A 21,204-nucleotide genomic window follows, 5' to 3' on the forward strand; every position below is an offset into this window, starting at 1 on the left:
TCAGCTCTGAGAAGCTCCTTCAGCGATACAGACGTTCTTTTCTCCCTGCTGCTATAAGACTTTACAATCAGAGCTGCTCCCAGTGAACCAGTCACCATTACATACATTTTGTTAACAAAGTATTTTTAAACATGGGCAATAGAAATTTTGAAAAATATCTCCTAGGTATAATATGTCTTTAGTGGAAACACTATTTATGCTTTTTTGCATATATTTATTATATTATGTCTTTTTTTTGCTGCTGTAACAGAAATTTCCCCATTGTAGGACGAAAAAAGGAATCTTATTTTCTCTTATTCCTGGGGGGCAGCTTGGGCCAGTCTTTTATTTGGTGTGGCACTTGATTGTCAAAAACTTTAAAACTCATGCACCACATCACTCAGAATAGTTTACTTGCGGCTCGACAGGCCATAAACAATGGATTGAACTTCCTTATGGACACTTATAATTTCTTATTGATAATCCATGTTATTGGGATGGGTGCTTTCTTTAAATTTCTTTAAAAAAAATGGCAGAATTTAAAAGGTGAGAATTTGTGTAATATGTTTAATATCCAAAGTAACCTGGACTGTCGGTGCGTTGTCAGTCTACTCTCTGCTCCGCTATGCATTTTCACTGCGTGAGAGCGGCGTAGGCAAGGGGTTTTCAAACCTGTTCTTGAGGACCACTAGTACTGCACATTTTGCATGTTTCCCTTTTGTGACACACCTCATTCAGTTACCTTACACACCCAGTTCAGGTCTTGCACTCTCTACTAATGAGCTGAAGATTTAAAGCGTAACTAAACCCCTGGTCAGAGCCTGACTCCACCCACTGGCAATATTTGAAAAATGCAAGAAAAGTGGGCAGATTCCAACGAAGATAAAGGGGACGAACTAAGCTCGTACCAAGTGTGTGGTGAGATCGTAACAAGGGCGTGGGGAGCTTGAACCTGCTTACGTCAAGAGTTACTTTTTGGACCCAACATCCAATAGGAAAATTCAACTGCAGTAGCCACCGTTCAACCTGAAGAGGGCAGCACTCAGACGTTTTTACACCATATATTATAGTATTGAAACACTTTATATCCAAATGTCAAGAAACCTACTAAAATCAATGAACAGCACTAATAAAGCATCATTCTTACAGATCATTAACTAAAAAAAGTTGGTTAAGGGTTTAGTTACTCTTTAAACCAGGTATGTCTAATGAGGGAGACATGCAAATTGTGCAGTAGTAGTGGTCCTCCAGGACAGGTTTGAAAACCCCTGGCGTAGGCTACGAAATGTATTTCCCCCTCCTCAGACTAGGGGTGGAGGCGTGAGGTTGGAGCCGTGAGGTAGTTAGCAGGCCCTGGCCTGGGTGTTACAAACCCTCTGTTTGTTACAATTAACCCCACCTATGGGGTAAGGTAAATCTTTTCTCTGTACTTCTAAAAAATATTTTCAACCCAGTGTTGGGTCAGAAAAGAATGAACCCAAGTTTTGGGATAAATTAATCCAGAGTTAAAACAGCATCTTGGGTTAAAATATCTCAAATGTTAAATTACAACTCAACTGATTGGGTTAGTTTTACCCAAAGACTCAAAATAACCCATAATTTTTATTTAGAGCACACACAACCTTTGAAGCAGAATGTGCAGATTCTGCTGAAAAGGGCATATTTTGGAGTTTGCCTTCAATTAAGCAATTTTCCGTTTGTAAAATCCTGGAGGGACTTATTTAAAAAGCAAAATACCTTAACTGTATAAACTTTCTAATACAAAGGTTTAATAAAAATGGGTGGTGGTTAAGCCCGAGGTGCACAAAACTACAAGAAATTCAAAACAAGCCATCCCTCATTACTGCCATCCTCGCTTAACTTTTAAAGCATTAAACACAAAACATGATACAAACACTCCTAGATTAAATATACAGCTTTGTGAAAGACACAAACAAGAAACGGTAAGTTATTGTGTTTATTAACTTCAATTATTAAGTACAAGATCCCACACTTTACACATACAAAAAAAAAACAAGGGACCACATAGCATAGACTAACACAGTCAGTCTGAATTATTCTTTAGTCAAATAACCCCATATGCGCAAATAAGTGTCATTTTAATTCAAATTAAAAATCACAAAGATTGTAAAGTGCACTTGCATTTTAAAGGGCAATCTCTGGGTTCGTACACAAAATAATTTGCCTTTTGCCGTGGGATTAACATAAGTATTGCCACTGAAGATTTTAGGCATTGAAAATCAAAAATTTTTTACAAAACACCACGTCACTTCCAATTCAGTCTGATGAGGCAACATGTATCTGGAAGAACGAGAAATAAAAACATTACTTGTAATGATTCTGAAAAGTAGTCATTCACTTCAGTAAAACAACAATTGCAAACAAAATTGACATTCTGTAGGTGGTAGGGCTGTCACGGTTATGAAATTTGGCTGACGGTTAATTGTCTAATAAATTGTGACGATTAATTGCCCATTTTATTGCTCTGACATTTAATTCTCATACAGTTTCTTTTTTTATGAAATACTTTTCACATATTGTTGTGATTAAATGAAATCTTTTGCATGGTTTACCTGGCAGTAAATATTAATACATAACACATATTTAAAAGAAATCTGAGGCGCTCTCATTTATACAGGTGCTACAGCCAGGGCCGGCGTCAAGGGGGGCATTCGCGGGCAGTGGCCCCCCGAACAGGTTGTTGTGCCCCCCACAAAGTTTTTTATTACTTTAATATATATCAAGAATAATTAAAATAAATTAAACATTGAATGTTTCATGACTTGTAATGTAATCAAATGAGGAAAATATAGTTGATATATGTTTTCTTTAATTAAAATAGACCAGTTTCTCTGATTGGATGTATTGCCGCGACTCACCCGTCTTACGTCTTTAGCATATTTGTGACTTGATACTAGCAACGTGTTTTTTCGCGGAATTTTATGGATCGTGTAAAATATGGATATTAGAACGAACCAGCACCGCCTGCTTCATCTTCATGCAAACACAGACTGGCTATGCCTGCAAACTCAGAGATTAGAGGTCGAGGTGGAATTTACAAATCTACAGGACACTGTTTTAAGGAACTTTAATGTTCTTACACGCCGTCTTCAGCTATTTTAAAGGTAAGTTAGCGTTGTTTTAAATTACGTAAGCTTAAATGTGAAGTGTGACTATAGACTATTAACAGCATTACGACATGATTATGGTAAAGCGGCTTTTTTAAAGCTAGGACGCGGTGTGCGCTGCGCTATGAAACCCATTCATTTCAATGGCTTGCGCCGCGCGAGGGCGGTTTGTTGTTGCGTCAAGCCAAGCGCGAGCGCAGCGGAGCGCCGCTCACGCCGCGGTCGAAGTTCAATAGTTTTGCGCATAGTTTGTGGTCTTCTGCACTTTATACGGGAAATGAGCTGACAGTCTGTACTAGTTGTATGAGTGTGTGCTTGCTGTATTTGTTGTTTTATTGTCTTGTTTTTGCAAGTTATTGATGCTATTGCGTGCCCCCCGTTGGAAGCCGAGTGCCCCCCTGTTAGTTATGGTCTGCCGCCGGCTCTGGCTGCAGCTCCCCCTTGTGTTTTTAAAGAGATGTGCAATCATTGCGGTGATCTGAAACCATCAGAATAAGATCAAACAATCGCGAAGAGACGATTATTTAATCATTGTGACAGCCCTAGTAGGTGACACTTGGTTTACCCAAGAATACAAAATTTCTGTTAATTTACTTTCAATCCAAAATGTAGATTAGGGCAAGGATTTCACTGCTTGTGAGAAACCGGACAAATCTCTTAATCCCATGTAAACTGTGCCTTATTCTGTCAAAAAGTCCATTTCAGTACTGTAACTCAATGTTTGAGTTATATTATAGAATATGCTATCATAGAAAAGCATGGTGGTTTACAAGATAAATAAAAAATACTGGCTCCTACGGCAGCATTAACTTACACATTTGTTCTCACAGCCGTCCACTTCCTACTCTTTGTGGCAAAGAACGCTGCCCTCTGCCTCGTCTTCCTCTATAACTACCCCGAAAGCCACGGCCTCTCAGATACCGACCGGGTACGCCAAAGGTCTCCACATTAAGCTTTCGCTCCTCAGCCCACGTGGTGCGTCTGGAGAAGAAATCTACTCATTTACAGAAAACAGTACCAATTTAACATCATAACTTGTCATACCTTGACTTGAGTTCTGAGGAGATGTTATCAAAGAAGCATTTTGCTTTATTGTAGAAACACTTTGGCCCAAAGGGATCCTCTTCCATACTGCTCTCAGGGTCAAGCTTCTCCGGATCCTTATTTCCCTCTTCTGGGGTTTCTTGTGTGCCATACATAAAGGAGGAGAAAAACACATAACACAAGAAAAACACTTTCAAATTACCGCATGCAGAAACAGGCCAATCATCCGGGAGACGTACCGGGAACATTAAGCTTGTCTTGAATCTCTTTTTCTAGGTCATCTTTGTTAAACTGAGCATTTGCGGTTTCAAAATCAAAGTCAGCTTCAAACTGAAGGGTGCTGGGTTTTGCATTGCTTAAAAGGATTTGACCACGACCACGGTTCCTGGATCTTCGAGTTCCTGTAAGACACAACGCAAAATGTAGACAGAATATTACAAAGGATTCACTCATTTTACAATCTGGAACCTATAATGCCAAAAAATAATGAACTTGGAGCCCCTGGTTTATTGTTAAAGCAACACTATGTAGTTTTTTTTACCTTTAAATTATGTCTCTAAAATTATTTCAGTGATAGAACAACTTTTAACTGGACAAATTGTACTGTTGCTGCAACCTGATCAGCCTCCTAGCTGCTACAAGCACACTCTGAAAGTGGCGGTGGAGGGTAGATCACACAGCCCCGCCCCTCCCCCTGCCTGCAGAAGAGTGTCTGATACAAGGCACTGTTGCGCTTTTCAACCACATGGGGGAGCTGTAAGTCATTTTTACATGGAAACTACATAGTGTTGCTTTAAAACCAGACAGACTAAAAACCCCTATTGAACGCACATCCCCACAGTTCCAATTCTCGTAAAATTTGCAGATAACAACCATAATGGGACTCATAACCGGTGACAATATGCTGGTTTACAAAGATGAGGTCCAGAAACTAAAACACATGGTGCAAGGACAATGACCTCATCATAAATACAAAAAACTTAAATATATTCTATTAAAATCAAAGCTTTGAACCGGTTCACGAAAACCAGAAACATTTGATGTTGTGCAAGGAACAGAAACGAAACCAGAAACTTAAAAAAATATGTGTTCTGGAACAGAATCGTTTATTTAAAATAATGGTAACCGGTTAATACCGTTATTTTTCTTCGTTTTTTGACCAGAGTATTGCACAGAAATCTTAAGTTCACTTCTGGTCGTTGTTGACTCATCTGTGAAATGAGAAGCTTGCCACCATCAAGTACCCTACTCAAGCCCAAGTCTATCTCGATCATAAGGTAAATATTGTAGGCTATCAACTATCTCAAGATGTTTGTGTTTTTAATATTAATTAGTGGTTTAACAGATCACAGTTGGTCTATGTCCATACAGACCCACGGTTTGGCTGGCATGCGATTCGCAGATTAACACACAAATTATATAGGATGAAAGTTGATCATTTGCACGCATTTCAAAGGCTTGTAAATGTTAGCAATTAAGTGATTTTAAACAATTTAACTTCAAAAAGGCGCTAAAGTGAGCAATTGTCTGTACGCACAGACGCACATGCGGTTAAATGTGTCCGGTCCAACTCCAATCAAACGTGATTATCCCTATGCCCTTTGAAGATCAGAACTCTTGATGTATAAACTTGAGAGTTGCACTACTGTGTCTAATACTGTAGTCCATTAAAATACATATGGCGAAAAAAGCACTGAAAAACAACGTAATTTTCACTTTATGTGGAGCGACTGTTTATGCTGCATCTCCTTCCCGAAGCACCTTTTGGCATTCGTCCTCCGTCTGTGTGTGTGCGCGTGTTTAAGTGAACTCAAATGTAGGCATGTCAGAATTACAGTTATGCGGCTTACATAATGTCGCCTTTTTAATATTTGATGACAAGATAGAGACTTAAGTAAAATTATGTAGACTAATAATTTAAGTTTAATGTCCTAATGATCAGCCTACTTATTTGTATGTCCCACAGCTGACATGGAACGTTATTAACCGGTTCCGAAAGTTTATTTTTTGTTCTAACCGTTTCAATTTTAAGGTTGAACCGAAAACGTTAAAATACTGTTTCTGTTCGGAACGAACCAATTGGGAAAAACACCTGGTTCGAAGCCCTGATTAAAACATTTAGTTACAATTGTACAAGTATACCTTACAGAAACCATGGTTATAATACAAAAAAAGTGCAACCATGTTTTTGGCTACAAATGCTATAGTAAATCATGATAAATTTAGTAAGGAATGGATTTTATCGAGCTGTTATTGAACCCTGGTAAAAGTACTGTTTGGCCATTTAAAAAAAATGATCACAGAGTTAGAGTTTCGTTGGCCAGTTCATTAGCTAAGAGAAACAAGTAATCGTGTTAGTGTTTTTACTTTTGCGCAATAAAAAGCACAAAAGAAGAACTGCCCATCGTTGTCTCGACTGTGTTTTTGTAATCATAGTACAAACACAACAAGGGATGAGCATGGTCAACTCATCAATACTGTGTTTGTTTGCAGATGCCATTACTCCATCGCGTGTTAATGTGTGTTTAAAAGCCGCACAAAAGGAATGCCTGGCCAGGTGTGTATTTAATGATATTGCTGTGCAGAGATAGATATAAAAAGTTGTGGATGTCCAATTTGGAATCGCGTCATTTATAAGAATACCACAAAGCGTGCCAAACAGTGTTCGAATTGAGGGGGTCTGGGGGGGTCCCGGACCTGCTATAAGCCTTGAGGGACCCCCCATAAAGCACAAAAATATAAATTAGGGGGGGTCCCCTGGTTTTAATTAAAATACTACATGAATTTTAAATTCCCATGTTGCGCTGTAACAAAGCAATAGACAACTGTCCGTTATTTGGCCCAATTTCGCAATAAACTAATTTAAATGATTTCTGTCTGAAATAAATATAAACTCGCAAGTGCGCCTCATGCTGTTTTCTGGAGGAATTGACAGACGAGTTAATGTCTCTGTCTGCGTGTGGATTATTTTCACCTCAGTGACGGAAAAGAATATTTAGTAATCTTTAGGGTTAGGTTTTTTATTCTTCTCAAACTATTATTTCATCATAAAATACTATGACGACACACTCAAATGAACGCACACTCATAAGCGGACGCACGGAGACGTGTGAGCATGCGAACACAAAATATTTTATTGGGAAAGCAGAAGAAATCATGCATAAATGACAGCCTAATTATAGTCTCTATACTAATCGATCAAATACGCATCATTCAGAAATAACTATTTATAGAAAGTTAACTTTTGCATGTTTTTTAAAGCAACACCTTAGAGTTTTTTTTACCTCAAAATAACGTTTCCAAAAAAGTTTCAGTGGTTCATCCACTCAAAACAGGGTGAGCGGCACTTTCACATTCGCTTTGCAGCCCTCTATCGGCCAAAACCGCACTAAAGAAGTTTCCAACCATTGGGTAGTGGTCCTGTAGTTCGAGTGAAAACTACAAAAAAACTTGCTTTACGGCAGACCTACAATCCAATCAGAGCCAGCTATGCTGCAGTATTTACGACAGTGGTAATGAACAATTACACTTCTAACCTGTAGGGGGAGCAAAGACCAAAAACTCTTTAGTGCTGCTTTAAACCTTACAAATGTTAACATGCAAGAGATTTTAAACAATTTGAGCGCAAGATGTTAAAGTGAGCTGTGGTGTGTGCGCACAGACAATGACACACACACACACTAAAATGAACGCACACTCATAAGCGGACGCACGGAGTCGCGCGAGCATGCAAACACAAAATTGCGAAATAACAGTCTTTGCATCTATGCTCATAAAAACCTTCAGTTATGTCTTAAAGTCAATGCAAACAGTTCAGAAAGAAGTCAGATCTTTGTGTTGGTCTGAAAGTAGCAGTTCTTATCCGCTTATGTTTCTGTCATTTATATTAATTAAACAACAGAAAACAAGTGAAAATCACTTCTGTATCTTTAAAAAGATTAATTATATTTAGTTTTTATAATAAAGACAGTGTTAATGTTTATTGGATTCTATTTATGTACCTAAATGCTACTGTTAGATCTTACTTTATTATTTTTATGCTTATCATTTCTTAATTTGTTCTTATTTTATTTTCCTAGCCCCAGTTTTGCTGATCAGAAAATTATTCGATATATGATTTAAAAAAGCAATGTAATCCATTAAACCAATACTATATAGTAAAATTATGTAATTTGGGAGTAGGCATTGAGGTCCACCATATTTTACCCCTATTCTGTTGAAAATTTCTGGCCTTGCCAGGGTTTCACACAAATTTGAGGGGTAAAAACGTTTAGGGTTTGAGTTAAGGGTAATTTGGGGTTTCTTTGATTAAAACCAGGATCAGATGATTGTTGATCCAGGATCACATCTTACTTTGTCAAATTACAGCGACTATATAATGGGGGGGGGCTTGGCTAGGGGACCCCCATAAGCTTTGACATAATGATGCCTCATGTGTCTGCGTGTGGCCGTCGTGTGTACCGTTTTACGGAAACACAAAGAAATCCCTTGCCCCAATCAAAACAATGAAGCATGTCAATATTTCTCAAATCCATTACATTTGTGTACAAAACTAAAACAGATGTTATATTGCAAATGCATAACACGGAGACTAGAGCAGAGCAACCCTCTTATGAATGTACTTGAGATATGCAGTTGTCCTACAAAATATAGTAGGAATGTTTCTAGACCAATTATTTTAAAAACAGCAAATCTAAACCCTCTGAAATTATATATCATATGAGAAGTTTGAAGCTGTTTTTGAACATAATGCATGGTAAACTTAATAGTTTGTAATAGGGTGGCCATTCGTGCCAGTTCCGCCGGACACGTCCCGAACATGTTTTCGGGTTCGTTCTCCGGAAGTCGCGTTGGTCGACCGCATACGTCATCAAGGTTTAATATTTCGGGTTTAATTTCAGAAAAGCAAACGTTACATTTCAAGGTAAGAATGAAACTACAACGATTGTATGTCTTAAAAGAAATAAATCTTAATTTTCTAATGTATTTTAACTGAAATGTGATGACGTGTGCGGTCGAGCAGCGCGGCTTCCGGGGGGCGAGCCCGGGGGCATGTTCGGGACGTGTCCGGCGGAGCTGGCACGAATGGCCACCCTAGTTTGTAAACAAAAACACATCTGGCCCGCCCACGTGGATCGGTTGGCTTAACATTAACCCTTAAGAGATCTTAGGGACATTTTCTGCCATTTTGATTTTTAAACCATCTTGACTGTGATGATTGAATATAGCCCAAATTTGCCAAAGGTTAATCATTTTTGATACATTTTAGAATTTTGGTTTCATTTTTTTAAATTAGCTTAAAATGGCTAAGCTACGCAAAAACCGACACATGTGATCCTAGGGACAAAAAATGCCCCATTGAAAACCATTATAACTACCATTTTTGACCCCCCATTTATCTTAACATAAACTAATACATACCTTTATGTCAATATATCATTTTGAACTACTGGCCTTGAAGTTTCGATTTTTATACTTGTCCACCAGGTGGCGCTACTTTTTACCATTTCATGCATTCATCAAAATGTCACAATTTTTGCTGTTTTCTGCGGACCGCATAGCTGCTGAAAAGATAAACCTTTAATGTTGAAAATTGGTGTGTGTGTAAAAAAAGTGTGTTTGAGTGGTAAGGGGGTGGTGGTGATGTCGGGGTGGAGTCGATGTTGAGTGGGGCAGGGGGGCATATTCAACATATCCAAATTCTTCTCTCTTTGAAGGGCACATTCTGCATTATAAACTAATTCAGTAATAAAAACGATGAGAGGTCAGAACCGAAACAAAATCAATGTTCATTTTGGTTCTCGCTCATGTTGTTTATGCAAGTACACTGCTTTAAGTATGAACAGTATAGCAGAAGTAGTAAAAATGGCAAGGCATTACAGCACACACAAGGCTCCTGAAATAATCATGCATTTCAAGAGCGAGGATGGCTCCTCATCTTCCTCCGAGGATTCTGAGGTCGACACGGAGGCCTCAGAGGTAGAAGTAGACCAGCTGGAGTCTAATTCATTAGAGAGATCTTCAGAAGACTTGTCAGAAGGTGAGAGCGGAGAGGAGATTGATGAAGTGGCGGCAGGATGGACATCAAAAATCGAAAAATCTTTTGGTCTCCCACAAACATGGAGACGCTCCGCTACTTCCCAGCAGCCAGAGATTTGATCCCAGGGCTCACACACTATGCCACTGCCCAAATCAGTGCTCTGACTTCAAGCTTTTCATTGATGCATGAAATCCTGCAGCATATTGGGGCCATGACAAACCTACATGGGAGACAGTCACAGACTGGAGAGATCTTGAGACAGAGAAACTGCAGGCTTATGTGGGGCTGCTCATTCTGACCGGTGTTTACAGATAAAAAATGATTCAGCCCTCAGTCTCTGGAGTGAGAAATGAGGACAGGTCACTATCTGGGCTACGATGTCCCACAAAAGTTTTCACGACATCAGCCGAACACTGTGGTTCGATTAATGTTAACATATTGGCATTTAAAGGGTTAAAATTTCCACAAATTTAATTAAAATTTGACATGTTTGTTTCAGGAAGAAGTAGTGGTAAAAGATTTAATAGTTTAAAGTGGAAAAAATGATTGATGTATGATATTTTTAGAGCAGTTTTTGGGAATGTGTCATTTTGGCCTTAGGATCATTTTGGCCTTAGGAAGTGTTAGTTTTGTATAAAATCTGACCCTGTTCAAAAAATAACAATGCATCAAAATCAATGTTACTACCAATCTTTTACCCATCCTAGGGTCTAATAATAATTATAATCAAATGGTAGTTCAAATGTTGTTTTGGGGGAAAATATTTAGATTTTTGTTTTTTTCTGTTAAAAAAACATGGGTTAATGTAAACAAACTGGCATGTAAAGGGTTAAAATTTCCACAAATTTAATTAATATTTCATATGTATGTTTCAGGCAGAAGTAGTTCTAAAAGACTGAATCATTTAAAGTGTAAAAAAATATTGACATATGATATTTTTAGAGCAATTTTTAGGAAGGTGTCATTTTGTGGCCTTAGGAACACTTAAGGAAGTTTTTTATAAAATCTGACCTTGTTCAAAAAATAACAATGCATGAAAATTAATGTTGCTACCAATCTTTGACCCATCTCAGGGTATAATAATAATAATAATCACATGGTGGTTCAAATGTGTTTTTTGGAAAATATTTAGTTTTTTTGTTTTTTCTGTTAAAAAAACATGGGCTAATGTAAACAAACAGGCATATAAAGGGTTAAAATTTTCACAAATTGTATTAATATTTGATATGTATGTTTCAGGCAGAAGTAGTTTTAAAAGACTGAATCGTTTAAAGTGGAAAAAAATATTGATGTATGATATTTTTACAGCAGTTTTGGGAAGGTGACATTTTGTGGCCTTAGGATCACAAGTGTGAGTTTTTTATAAAATCTGACTCTGTTCAAAAAATAACAATGCATTAAAATCAATGTTGCTAACAATCTTTGACCCATCCCAGGGTCTAATAATTAAAATAATCAAATGGTAGTTCAAAAGTTTTTTTTTGGAAAATATTTAGTTTTTTTGTTTTTTCCTGTTAAAAAAACAGGGGTTAATATAAACAAAATGGCATATAAAGGGTTAAAATTTTCACAAATCTAATTAATATTTGATATGTATGTTTCAAGCAGAAGTAGTTTTACAAGACTGAATTGTTTAAAGTGGGAAAAAATATTGATGTATGATATTTTAGAGAGGTTTTTGGGAAGGTGACATTTTCTGTCCTTAGGATCACAAGTGTGAGTTTTTTACAAAATTTGACCCTGTTCAAAAAATAACAATGCACCAAAATAAATTTTGCCACCAATCTTTGACCCATCCCAGGGTCTAATAATTAAAATAATCAAATGGTAGTTCAAAAGTTTTTTTTGGAAAATATTTAGTTTTTTTGTTTTTTCCTGTTAAAAAAACAGGGGTTAATGTAAACAAAATGGCATATAAAGGGTTAAAATTTTCACAAATCTAATTAATATTTTATATGTATGTTTCAAGCAGAAGTAGTTTTACAAGACTGAATCGTTTAAAGTGGGAAAAAATATTGATGTATGATATTTTCGAGCAGTTTTTGGGAAGGTGACATTTTCTGTCCTTAGGATCACAAGTGTGAGTTTTTTACAAAATTTGACCCTGTTCAAAAAATAACAATGCATCAAAATAAATTTTGCCACCAATCTTTGACCCATCCCAGGGTCTAATAATTAAAATAATCAAATGGTAGTTCAAAAGTTTTTTTTGGAAAATATTTAGTTTTTTTGTTTTTTCCTGTTAAAAAAACAGGGGTTAATGTAAACAAAATGGCATATAAAGGGTTAAAATTTTCACAAATCTAATTAATATTTTATATGTATGTTTCAAGCAGAAGTAGTTTTACAAGACTGAATCGTTTAAAGTGGGAAAAAATATTGATGTATGATATTTTAGAGCAGTTTTTGGGAAGGTGACATTTTCTGTCCTTAGGAACACATACGTAAGTTTTTTTAAGGATCTCTTGAGGGTTAACACCATTTACATTTATAAGGACTAAAGAAAAGCAAAAGCTTTAATACCTGGTCTTCTCCTAGCTGATGGTGGCTTGTTCTCATCATTAGCTTGACTCTGTCCTTGTAAAACTTCTTGATGCGTGACAGAGCCATCTGGAGACATAAGTTTCACATTGGGTCCATCATTCCCAAACTAGGTTTTCAATATTTGTTCCTAAACTTGAGTAAGCAACCTTAAAACATGCAACTGGGATTCATTTAAGTGTTTGCTAACGACCTTTAACTAGTAAAAACAGCACCTCTCTGGGTCTGAGGTCCTCTGGTGCCTCGCAGCACCCTGCCAGCTTCTCTGCCTTGCTGTGGAACTCCACTCAAACTCTTCTTTGGGGCAGATTTTTCAACGGGTACCGTCTGAACAGCCTGTTCAACCATCGGACCTCTCCTTACAGGAACACCATGCATACCTGATCCTAGAACAGCGTGACAGACATATGAATGGTCACAACAATAGAACCTGCAATTGAACACTTGGAAACATAAAATCAGTCAAATGAACCATATAACCATTTACTGACCTAAGCCTAGACCTGCTGGATACTGTTGACTGAATAGAGAGCTGGCAGCCAGCTGACTGTATGATGGCAGCATGCTTCTGTAGGGACTGTATCCACCCTGAGAGGGGTAATGGGCAGAGGATGTTCCGACAGACGACTAATGTAAAAAACCAAAAATCAGTCCTGCCTTTTAGGAACAGAGGGTGTTGATTATTTATAATATATAAAAAATAAACCTGAACAATGGCAGGGTCTTGAGGAAGACTGTGGTGAATCTTCATAGGCTCACAGACTGTGATATCCTTGATGTCACTTCCCCTAAAAATGATGTACTCAAAGATTTCATCCCGCGGTGGCACAGGTCGATCTGTAGGGCGCCCCTCCGTTCCAAAAGACCGTACTGTGGGACAGGAACTATAAGTACCCCATTTAACCCTATATGAAATCTTGCATAATTTACAATGTGAAAATGCCAGTTTAACAACAGATAATACAGTGACAGCAACCACAATAGACAACTTATTTACTACAGGGTTCCCACACCTTAGTTAACCTCAAATTCAAGGACCTCTCAAGGACTTTCCAGGTCCAAAAATACCCTCAAATTCAAGGACTAAATGCGGGGACACATTTCAAGTCGGAGCAAGGTTACATCATGTTACCTTTTAAGATACATTGTTACATTCCCCTTTCAAGGGAACTCACGCTGCGTCACTGCAGTGACACTTTGGGGATGCCTCCAGGGGTAAGTGCGCCTGAATGTTTATATCAAATTCAACGAATGGTGAGGCTTAAATATATCTGAAATATTGCCAAAGATGGCATTACAGGGACGCATGAAGTATGGCAAGGGAGACGCAGCGTCTCGTTCCCTTCTCAGGGAACAACAGTTACATACATAACCAGAGATGTTTTCATGTGTCAAAGACCACTATGCAAAAAAGCATTTTGGTATGAATCAACATTCGCACACAGAAGATTAAAGCAAACAGTTTGTCTAAAATGTTTATGATATTCTACACTACACAGGGAATGTGTTTTTTGTTTCAGAAAACTTGAAAATAGATTCAAGCACTTTTAATGACCTTTATCTATGCATGTATATTTTCAAAAACTTCCCAGGCCCTTGAATTTTTTCCCCCAGATTCACAAACTTTCAAGGATTTCAAGGACCCGTGGGAACCCTGTTACTAATCATTTTTTACATTATCTATAATTATACACACATTTAAATTTCTTACAAAAGCTTTTGCATCTAATTCACAACATGTGCACACACACATGAATGTGTTCTTAACCTCGTTCTAACAATTAAATGTCTAAAATAACTTACAGATGCCTAAGTTGCCAATTTGCAGATCACTCGTTTGTCAATTTAATACACTTGTTAATCCAACCAGTCTAATCACAATAGAAACATCCAAACTTCATTTGAAATGCAAACAATGCAGTATTGAATTGTCAGGGTCCTCTAGGCACTTAAAAAAAGAACCATTATTGATAATTACCAAGTTTCACTACTTCGTGTGTGCGTGTACTTAATTAAACATTATCTGTAGATACAGTCACAACCGCAATCTTCTTAAACATGAAGGCATTAATTAGTTTTAAACCCCTGCATGCATAACAGCATCTGAAGTGCAACGAAACGTGCGAGGAAGAGTCTGAGCCACACACATAAGCTCAGGTGCGATGAAGAGTGTAAGGGTGGGTCTCATTTCTCTGTCTTACCCCTTCCCCCTACCCCTCGGATTTGCGAGTTCATGGGAGGCGAAGTAGCGTCTCAATTCTCAGTTTGGTCAAGGGCTAGGTCCAAGGCGTAGGGATACATAGCCCTTGAAACGAAGTGTGATAAGGACCACACTTGAAAGAGAGGGGTAAACGTAGGAATTTCTCAGGAGAGCCAGCATCAAGAGGTTTTATGGCTGAACGTCGAACTGTCAAGGAGTCGCACAAATACAAGTAACGTTATTTTTAACAGTTTAATTGAGATTATATTATGACACTCATGTTTTATGATACTTTTAATAAAATGTTCAAGCGGTATTAATTATAATGGTTTTGTTTTGAATCGCTAGTTAGGACGCTAGCTAGCAGCTAAGCAGCTGAGACGACAGCATCTTCTTTGTTTACATCAACGCTTGTCTGTTTACGTAGCAGCCAGTATGGGCAAGGGAAGGTGACGCAAACAGTAATTGAGTGGCATCTCATTTTTAAGACGAACGATCTGTCTTACCCCTTCCCCTTCACTCGGTTTTGAGGGGCAAGGGGAAGATGAAGACAAAGGTTGCAAGGAAGAGTCTGAGCCACATGCATTATAAGCTCAGGTGCGAGGAAGAGTCTGAAACTCAGAAAAATTTCCAATAACATGAAATATTTTTTCTATAACTTGTTTTTCCGATATATTTTGAGTTATATAATATATGAATTAAGGAACAGTTTTGTCAGTTTTAACCCATTTTTGGTAAAATAAATTGTTCAAAGTTTTAACAAATTGCGTTTGGAGGAGTGCGTTTATATCCATGTGCCTGAAAAACTGTCTAAAGAAATATGGAAAAAGTTAGCATATAGAAATACCCATTTCATGTTGTTAATGCTAAAAGAATTTGTTGCTTGAATAACAAAGACGACAACTACTGCTTTCCGGTGTTTTTGCTGGTAACTGCTCGTTTCTGCCTCTAAAAGGCTGGATTTACGTCACAAATCTTGACGCCCAATTCCGATTTGTTGCCTCTGTATCCGATTTTTTTGACGACCCGATTACATAATCTTTTAATAGCGACTCGTATCCAATATCTGCATTTATGGTGCTTGTCCATTGCAAATTACCCCACGGGCCAGTTCGGGTCACCTAACTTGGCTCGGTAGGCTTTTCCATTGAGTTTAGTAACACTTCAGAGTGGGAGGGATTATATGTGTGTCGTTATACTTGCATTGCCTATTGCTGTGACATTGTAAAAGTAAGAACATGTTTGGAATGCAGTGTTTCCCATACATTAATTGATTTGTCTATCCGCCACAAAATCAAAATTGACCACCACCAATAGATGTCTGCACATTGTGTTATCACTACCCGTGTCTCACATGACATGTACACCTGAGGCGTCAGTCGACACTCTCCGCTAAAAGCTGCTAAAAACCTTGCATACATGCTAACTTGCACGTTGTGGATGTCCCGCCACAAACTGCAAGGAAATCACTGCACTGGTATGGTGTTCCTGAGCTTGTGGATGTTTTCACCATTAAAAGGAAGCACAGATGACAACACATTTGCTTGACACAGCCCAAGCACAAAGGCATTTGGCTTCTTGCATTTGGCATTACGCTTGTCACGATTCTCTCAAACCAATCAGTGATCTACAGTGTTTTCACATGTAGTATCAGCTCGAGCTTGCTTGGAACCCCAACTAAGGTTGTACAAAAAAAAAAGTAATGGTACTACGTACTGCACCCAATGGAAAAGCCCCCAAAAGTAAGCCAACCCGACCCAACCCGTGGGGTACTATGCACTACCAGGGTTCCTCAAATCTTACCCTGGAGGGCTGGAGCACTGCTGGTGAGCTTAAACCTGCTTACGTCACAAGGTATTTTTTGGAGCCAACATCCAATAGGAAAATTCAACTGCAGTAGCCACCATTCAACCTGAAAAGGGCAGCACTCAGACGTTTTTACAACATATATTGTAGTATTGAAACACTTCATAACCAAATGTCAAAAAACTTACTAAAATCAATGAACAGCACTAATAAAGCATCATTCTTACAGATCATTAACTAAAAATTTGGTTTAGGGTTTAGTTGACTTTAGCTGTATCTAACATTGAACTCTAGAGGCTGAACTTGGTTCTGCAATCCAAATTTCGGGTTGCCAGACAGATACAGGAGTGCAACTGAGGACAGAAAGCATACGTTTATCTGCTAAATTTTATGTTTGCAATGGTTTTGTGGATTGCAAATTATCTGCTGTTCATTTCGGAAGTTGCGTCGACTGGAGGTCACATTTATGGTCCAATGTTGTCTCATTTAAGCAACCATGATAACTGCTTTCGAAAACCCCAATGGGGAAATTGGCAGTAGCAGGATCACACAGACCAAAGCAAAACAGACATTCGGACCAGTAAGTACCATTTTAAAAAGAGAATAACTGGCTACAGCTTTTTTTTTAGAGAAACAGATGTGAACTTAATGTTTCTAAAATTTCTACAATTACAATATAGTATTTTTCTTGACTTAGTAAAGTCAAAATCTTACATACAATTTCTTTAAGTGTCTTGTTGAGGTTCATATAGAACACGATGTTATGTGTAAACTTTAAAACTAGGGCTATTAGCACTATTATCACCATCCATACATGCAGATGAGATTATTAATGAGCAAAAAAAGTACAAGAACAAAATTCCTCAGTGACTTATTCCGATTGAACTGCCTTATTTTTGAACAGTGCAAAGCCGTAGCTGAATAATTAGGCCTATTATGCTACATGATTTTAATGTTAGTCATTATGGTGGTACTTTGAGAACCAAATTTTCTGAGCTGGTACAGTACTTGGTGTCAAAAGATTAAGTAAATTTAATACATTTTCTGCAAAAAATGCTTGTGTCTACTTCATAAATAAATATAAAAATATTTGCAGCTCACTACAGTTAGTTTATGGTTACACATTTACACACTTTTCTGTTTCATTGAAGGTACATATTACATGGGTGGTTTCAGGTATTAAGGCTAGACTAAAATGCACGTTTGAACTGTCTTAATTGAAATGGCTTGCACTGCAATATCTTTTAAAGAAGCGGTGAATCAAACAACCAATTTTAACTTGATAATTTGTTATATAAGAGGTCATCATACTTAAATGAACATCCTGCAAGTTTCAAAACTGAAAATGTCTGTGCTACTGAAATATAACAGTTTTTGGCACCAAGCCAGGAAAATTGTCTATTCAGGAATGTGCCGAAATATGACGTCAGAGTAGAATTGAAACATCTCCCCAAACCCAAATACAACGAACACTTTTGTAGCCCTGCCCAGAGCTTCGCGTGACACGTGTGGGCCAGGGGTAAAGCAAACCATGCATTGTCTCAACAATCAGTAAACATGTCTTTAAAGATTGCCAAATGTAACCAAAATGACTTTTAAATACATTTTTCCTGAGAGACTGTTATCTGTTACAAGTAACCAACAGAGTGTTCGGTTGTGGAAGAACTGTCTATGGGAAGAACACAGCCGCTGTAAAACTCAGGCCCGGAACATAACATTAGGAATGCGTGGTTAAAGTTTCTTTTTAAGAAGTTCCAGCTCGCGTGGGGAGTGTTTGTTTACTTTGTGTACACGGATTCATTTGTAAAGAAGTCGATGTGGATTTGCAGAGAGACTATTAAAAGGACCACTAATATTGCATCTGGCAGGAATGACACAGCAGTATAATGTTATACAATAAGTAAAAAATTTTACTTTAAGTTACTACGTTTTACTATTGCTTAGTAAGAGATCGCTTGATATGTCCTGTTGTAACATTAGTGTCTAAACATGTATATTTCACTGTTTTAATTTACTAAAAACATTAAACAATTAATAAAGGTACAACACTTAACAATACGACTAATATAACGATAGAAATATACAAAGTTAGTGATAAGGACTTACCAGCCGCAATTTAGATTCTGATGCCCGCTTACTGTGTTGTATACGGTAATTTAAAGTTGCGTTTGAAAGGTCCAACACTCAAAGCTTTTTTACCATATAACTGTGGTATGTAACGTATGTAAGAGCAACCTCACAAGCACAATAGAAATATACAAAGTTATTGATAAGGACTTCTCAGCCGCGGTTTAGATTCTGATGCGCGTTTACTGTGTTGTATACGGTAATTTAGTCACGTCGAGTTTAAAGTTTTGTTTCTACTTTACTATACGCATTGTCATTTATGTGTATCACTTTTAGCAGTCAGAATCTTTTGTGGCTCAAACGTATGTGTGTTCGGCTGCTATTTTTACACATTAATGTTTTTAAAACATTTCCCCACATGTAAGGACGGGGAATGAAGCTGTCCAATCATAGCAGTGGGCGTTTACGTCCAGGTCTTCAATGCGGCCCGCCCCTTCCATCGAACAATTTCTCCAGACAGCCACTAATCCATGTTACAAAATAGCCTATTACTTATTGCTTTTGATGTTTTTTAATGTACAAACCACACGACCTTCATAAGACTCAGACAAAAGTATAACACACTAAAATTGATAGATTCATTGCCCCTTTAAATATATTACTTTCTATCAAGATGCACACCAGTAATGTTTTTGTAAGGTGTGTTTCTAGAAAAGTTTCTGATACAACCAAGGCCTTGTCCGGGCTTAATCTAAACCCTTTCTGCGAAACTGCCCCACAAGAGATTAACCTTAAAAGTAGTTGTTTACGGTGTAATTAACAATTATTAACGACCATATACTTTAAAATTTGCTCTATATTTTTACGCTTTATTTCAAGTAAGTTTGTGAAACAGATTTTTTCCAAAATTTAACAGAATCGGTCCGGAAACTTTGCAGCCAGACTTGACCATTTTACCTTTATTTAATAGCACCCAAATATGAAAATTCTGTTATCTGCTTGCAATTAAGTTGTTCAAAAACTAAAAATGTCTTTGTTCTGCTGAACACAGAGATATTTTGAAGAATGTTTTTGTAACCCAACTATAGTGCAGTGCACTATTGTGTCAATGACCTACCAAAATTGTTTAGTTTAAAAAAAATCTAAATATCTTTCAGAAGAAAGACACTCAGGTTTGGACCAAGCTTGGTGGCAAGTAAATATTACAGAATTTTATTTTTGGGGAAAGTATTTTTTAAATGCAATTTACATGAATGTAATCCATTGAATAAAAATCCATGAATAAAAATCAATTAATTCGAAAACGCTTGCATAATGGAAACGCATTTGCCGAAAAATCTGACGTAGCGAATTATTATTTTGTTTAGTGTTGGTTACTAAGTTACCGCCATCATTCGTTCGAATAACTTGGTGGAAACCTAATTCGCATTTGTTTGTGTTTTTTTGCGAATTGAAAAAAATGGCTTCACGTCTGGATGGAAACCCAGCTAGTGTTCTGCAACTTAAGGCGCCAATAAACACAATTGGACAGGTAAGATCATGAAACCGAATACTCGTCAGCAACAAATTTGACTCAAAAACAGAAGTGTGAAACACTGCGTTTTTCTGAACCAAGACCAGACTAATTGTTTCCTAAATCAATCAGCGCTTTTGGATTGTTTTCCACAAAATGTGCATGGGGGTTTCGTCATTTCTACCCCGTGACTAAATAAACACGCTTACCTTTCGCCAGTGCCACAGTGGAGTTGTCGGTGTCAATCGTGTATAATATTCCCTCATAACGAATCTGAGCTTTAGAGATCAGACTGATTTTACTCCCTATGTAAGGCGTACCGCTGCTCATCATGCCAAACTCACAGCTAACACGTTCAGCTTGTCAAAGAGTGCTAAAACAGATCCCACTCCTTGTTCAAACAAACACGAGCGGCAGAGCCATTACGTTCACACAACTGCAATACAAATTACAGAGCGGACGCCTCTTATTAGTAGAATTTATAAACCTGAGAGTCGCCCCGCCCATCATTTTACCCGCTGCACCTGTCACGCGTTGTCTTTTGTCTAATGAAAAGCTTTTTCTAGTGATGGAAGAAACGAACGAAGCTTTACGAAGCATTGAATCAACTGAATTAATTACCTAGCAAAATGATTCAGTTTAGAAGGGCTCGGAGCGCTAATGACATTATGAGAAAAGTTGCTGAGAAAAACATTGAAAAAATATCAGTCCAAACAGATTTTATACATTTTGCATAACAATAGCAAAGGTTTTCTTAAAAATATGCTGTTTTTAAAATAATGTCCAAACCATCAAGTAAAAGTGTATTCTATAGGGGATTGATCAGATCATCAACACACAACTAACTTCCATTTTAATTATGCACATGTTTGTCCCTAAAAAGCTG

The 21,204-nt window shown here is 37.6% G+C and overlaps 1 protein-coding gene across 3 annotated transcripts; it reads right to left on the bottom strand.

The window, feature by feature from the left end:
• Positions 1–1,922: 1,922 nt before the first annotated feature.
• On the bottom strand, positions 1,923–20,789 carry lsm14b (LSM family member 14B). 3 transcript variants are annotated; one of them, XM_073874913.1, is made up of 9 exons: positions 20,528–20,788; positions 13,439–13,602; positions 13,224–13,359; positions 12,948–13,112; positions 12,715–12,801; positions 4,391–4,552; positions 4,152–4,290; positions 3,922–4,088; positions 1,923–2,280 (listed from the first exon to the last, which is right to left on the bottom strand). In XM_073874913.1, exons 1-8 carry the CDS (start codon positions 20,649–20,651, stop codon positions 3,932–3,934), a joined length of 1,134 nt encoding a protein of 377 aa, XP_073731014.1. In that variant the 5' UTR covers positions 20,652–20,788; the 3' UTR covers positions 1,923–2,280; positions 3,922–3,931. The 3 variants fall into 3 exon arrangements, with proteins under 3 accessions (XP_073731014.1, XP_055044732.2, XP_055044733.2); XM_055188757.2 differs by having other exon boundaries at positions 12,948–13,118; positions 20,528–20,785; XM_055188758.2 differs by lacking the exon at positions 1,923–2,280 and having other exon boundaries at positions 3,922–4,101; positions 12,948–13,118; positions 20,528–20,789.
• Positions 20,790–21,204: the final 415 nt, after the last annotated feature.

This window comes from Misgurnus anguillicaudatus, chromosome 13 (assembly GCF_027580225.2).
Source record: "Misgurnus anguillicaudatus chromosome 13, ASM2758022v2, whole genome shotgun sequence".
Lineage (NCBI taxonomy): Eukaryota > Metazoa > Chordata > Actinopteri > Cypriniformes > Cobitidae > Misgurnus > Misgurnus anguillicaudatus.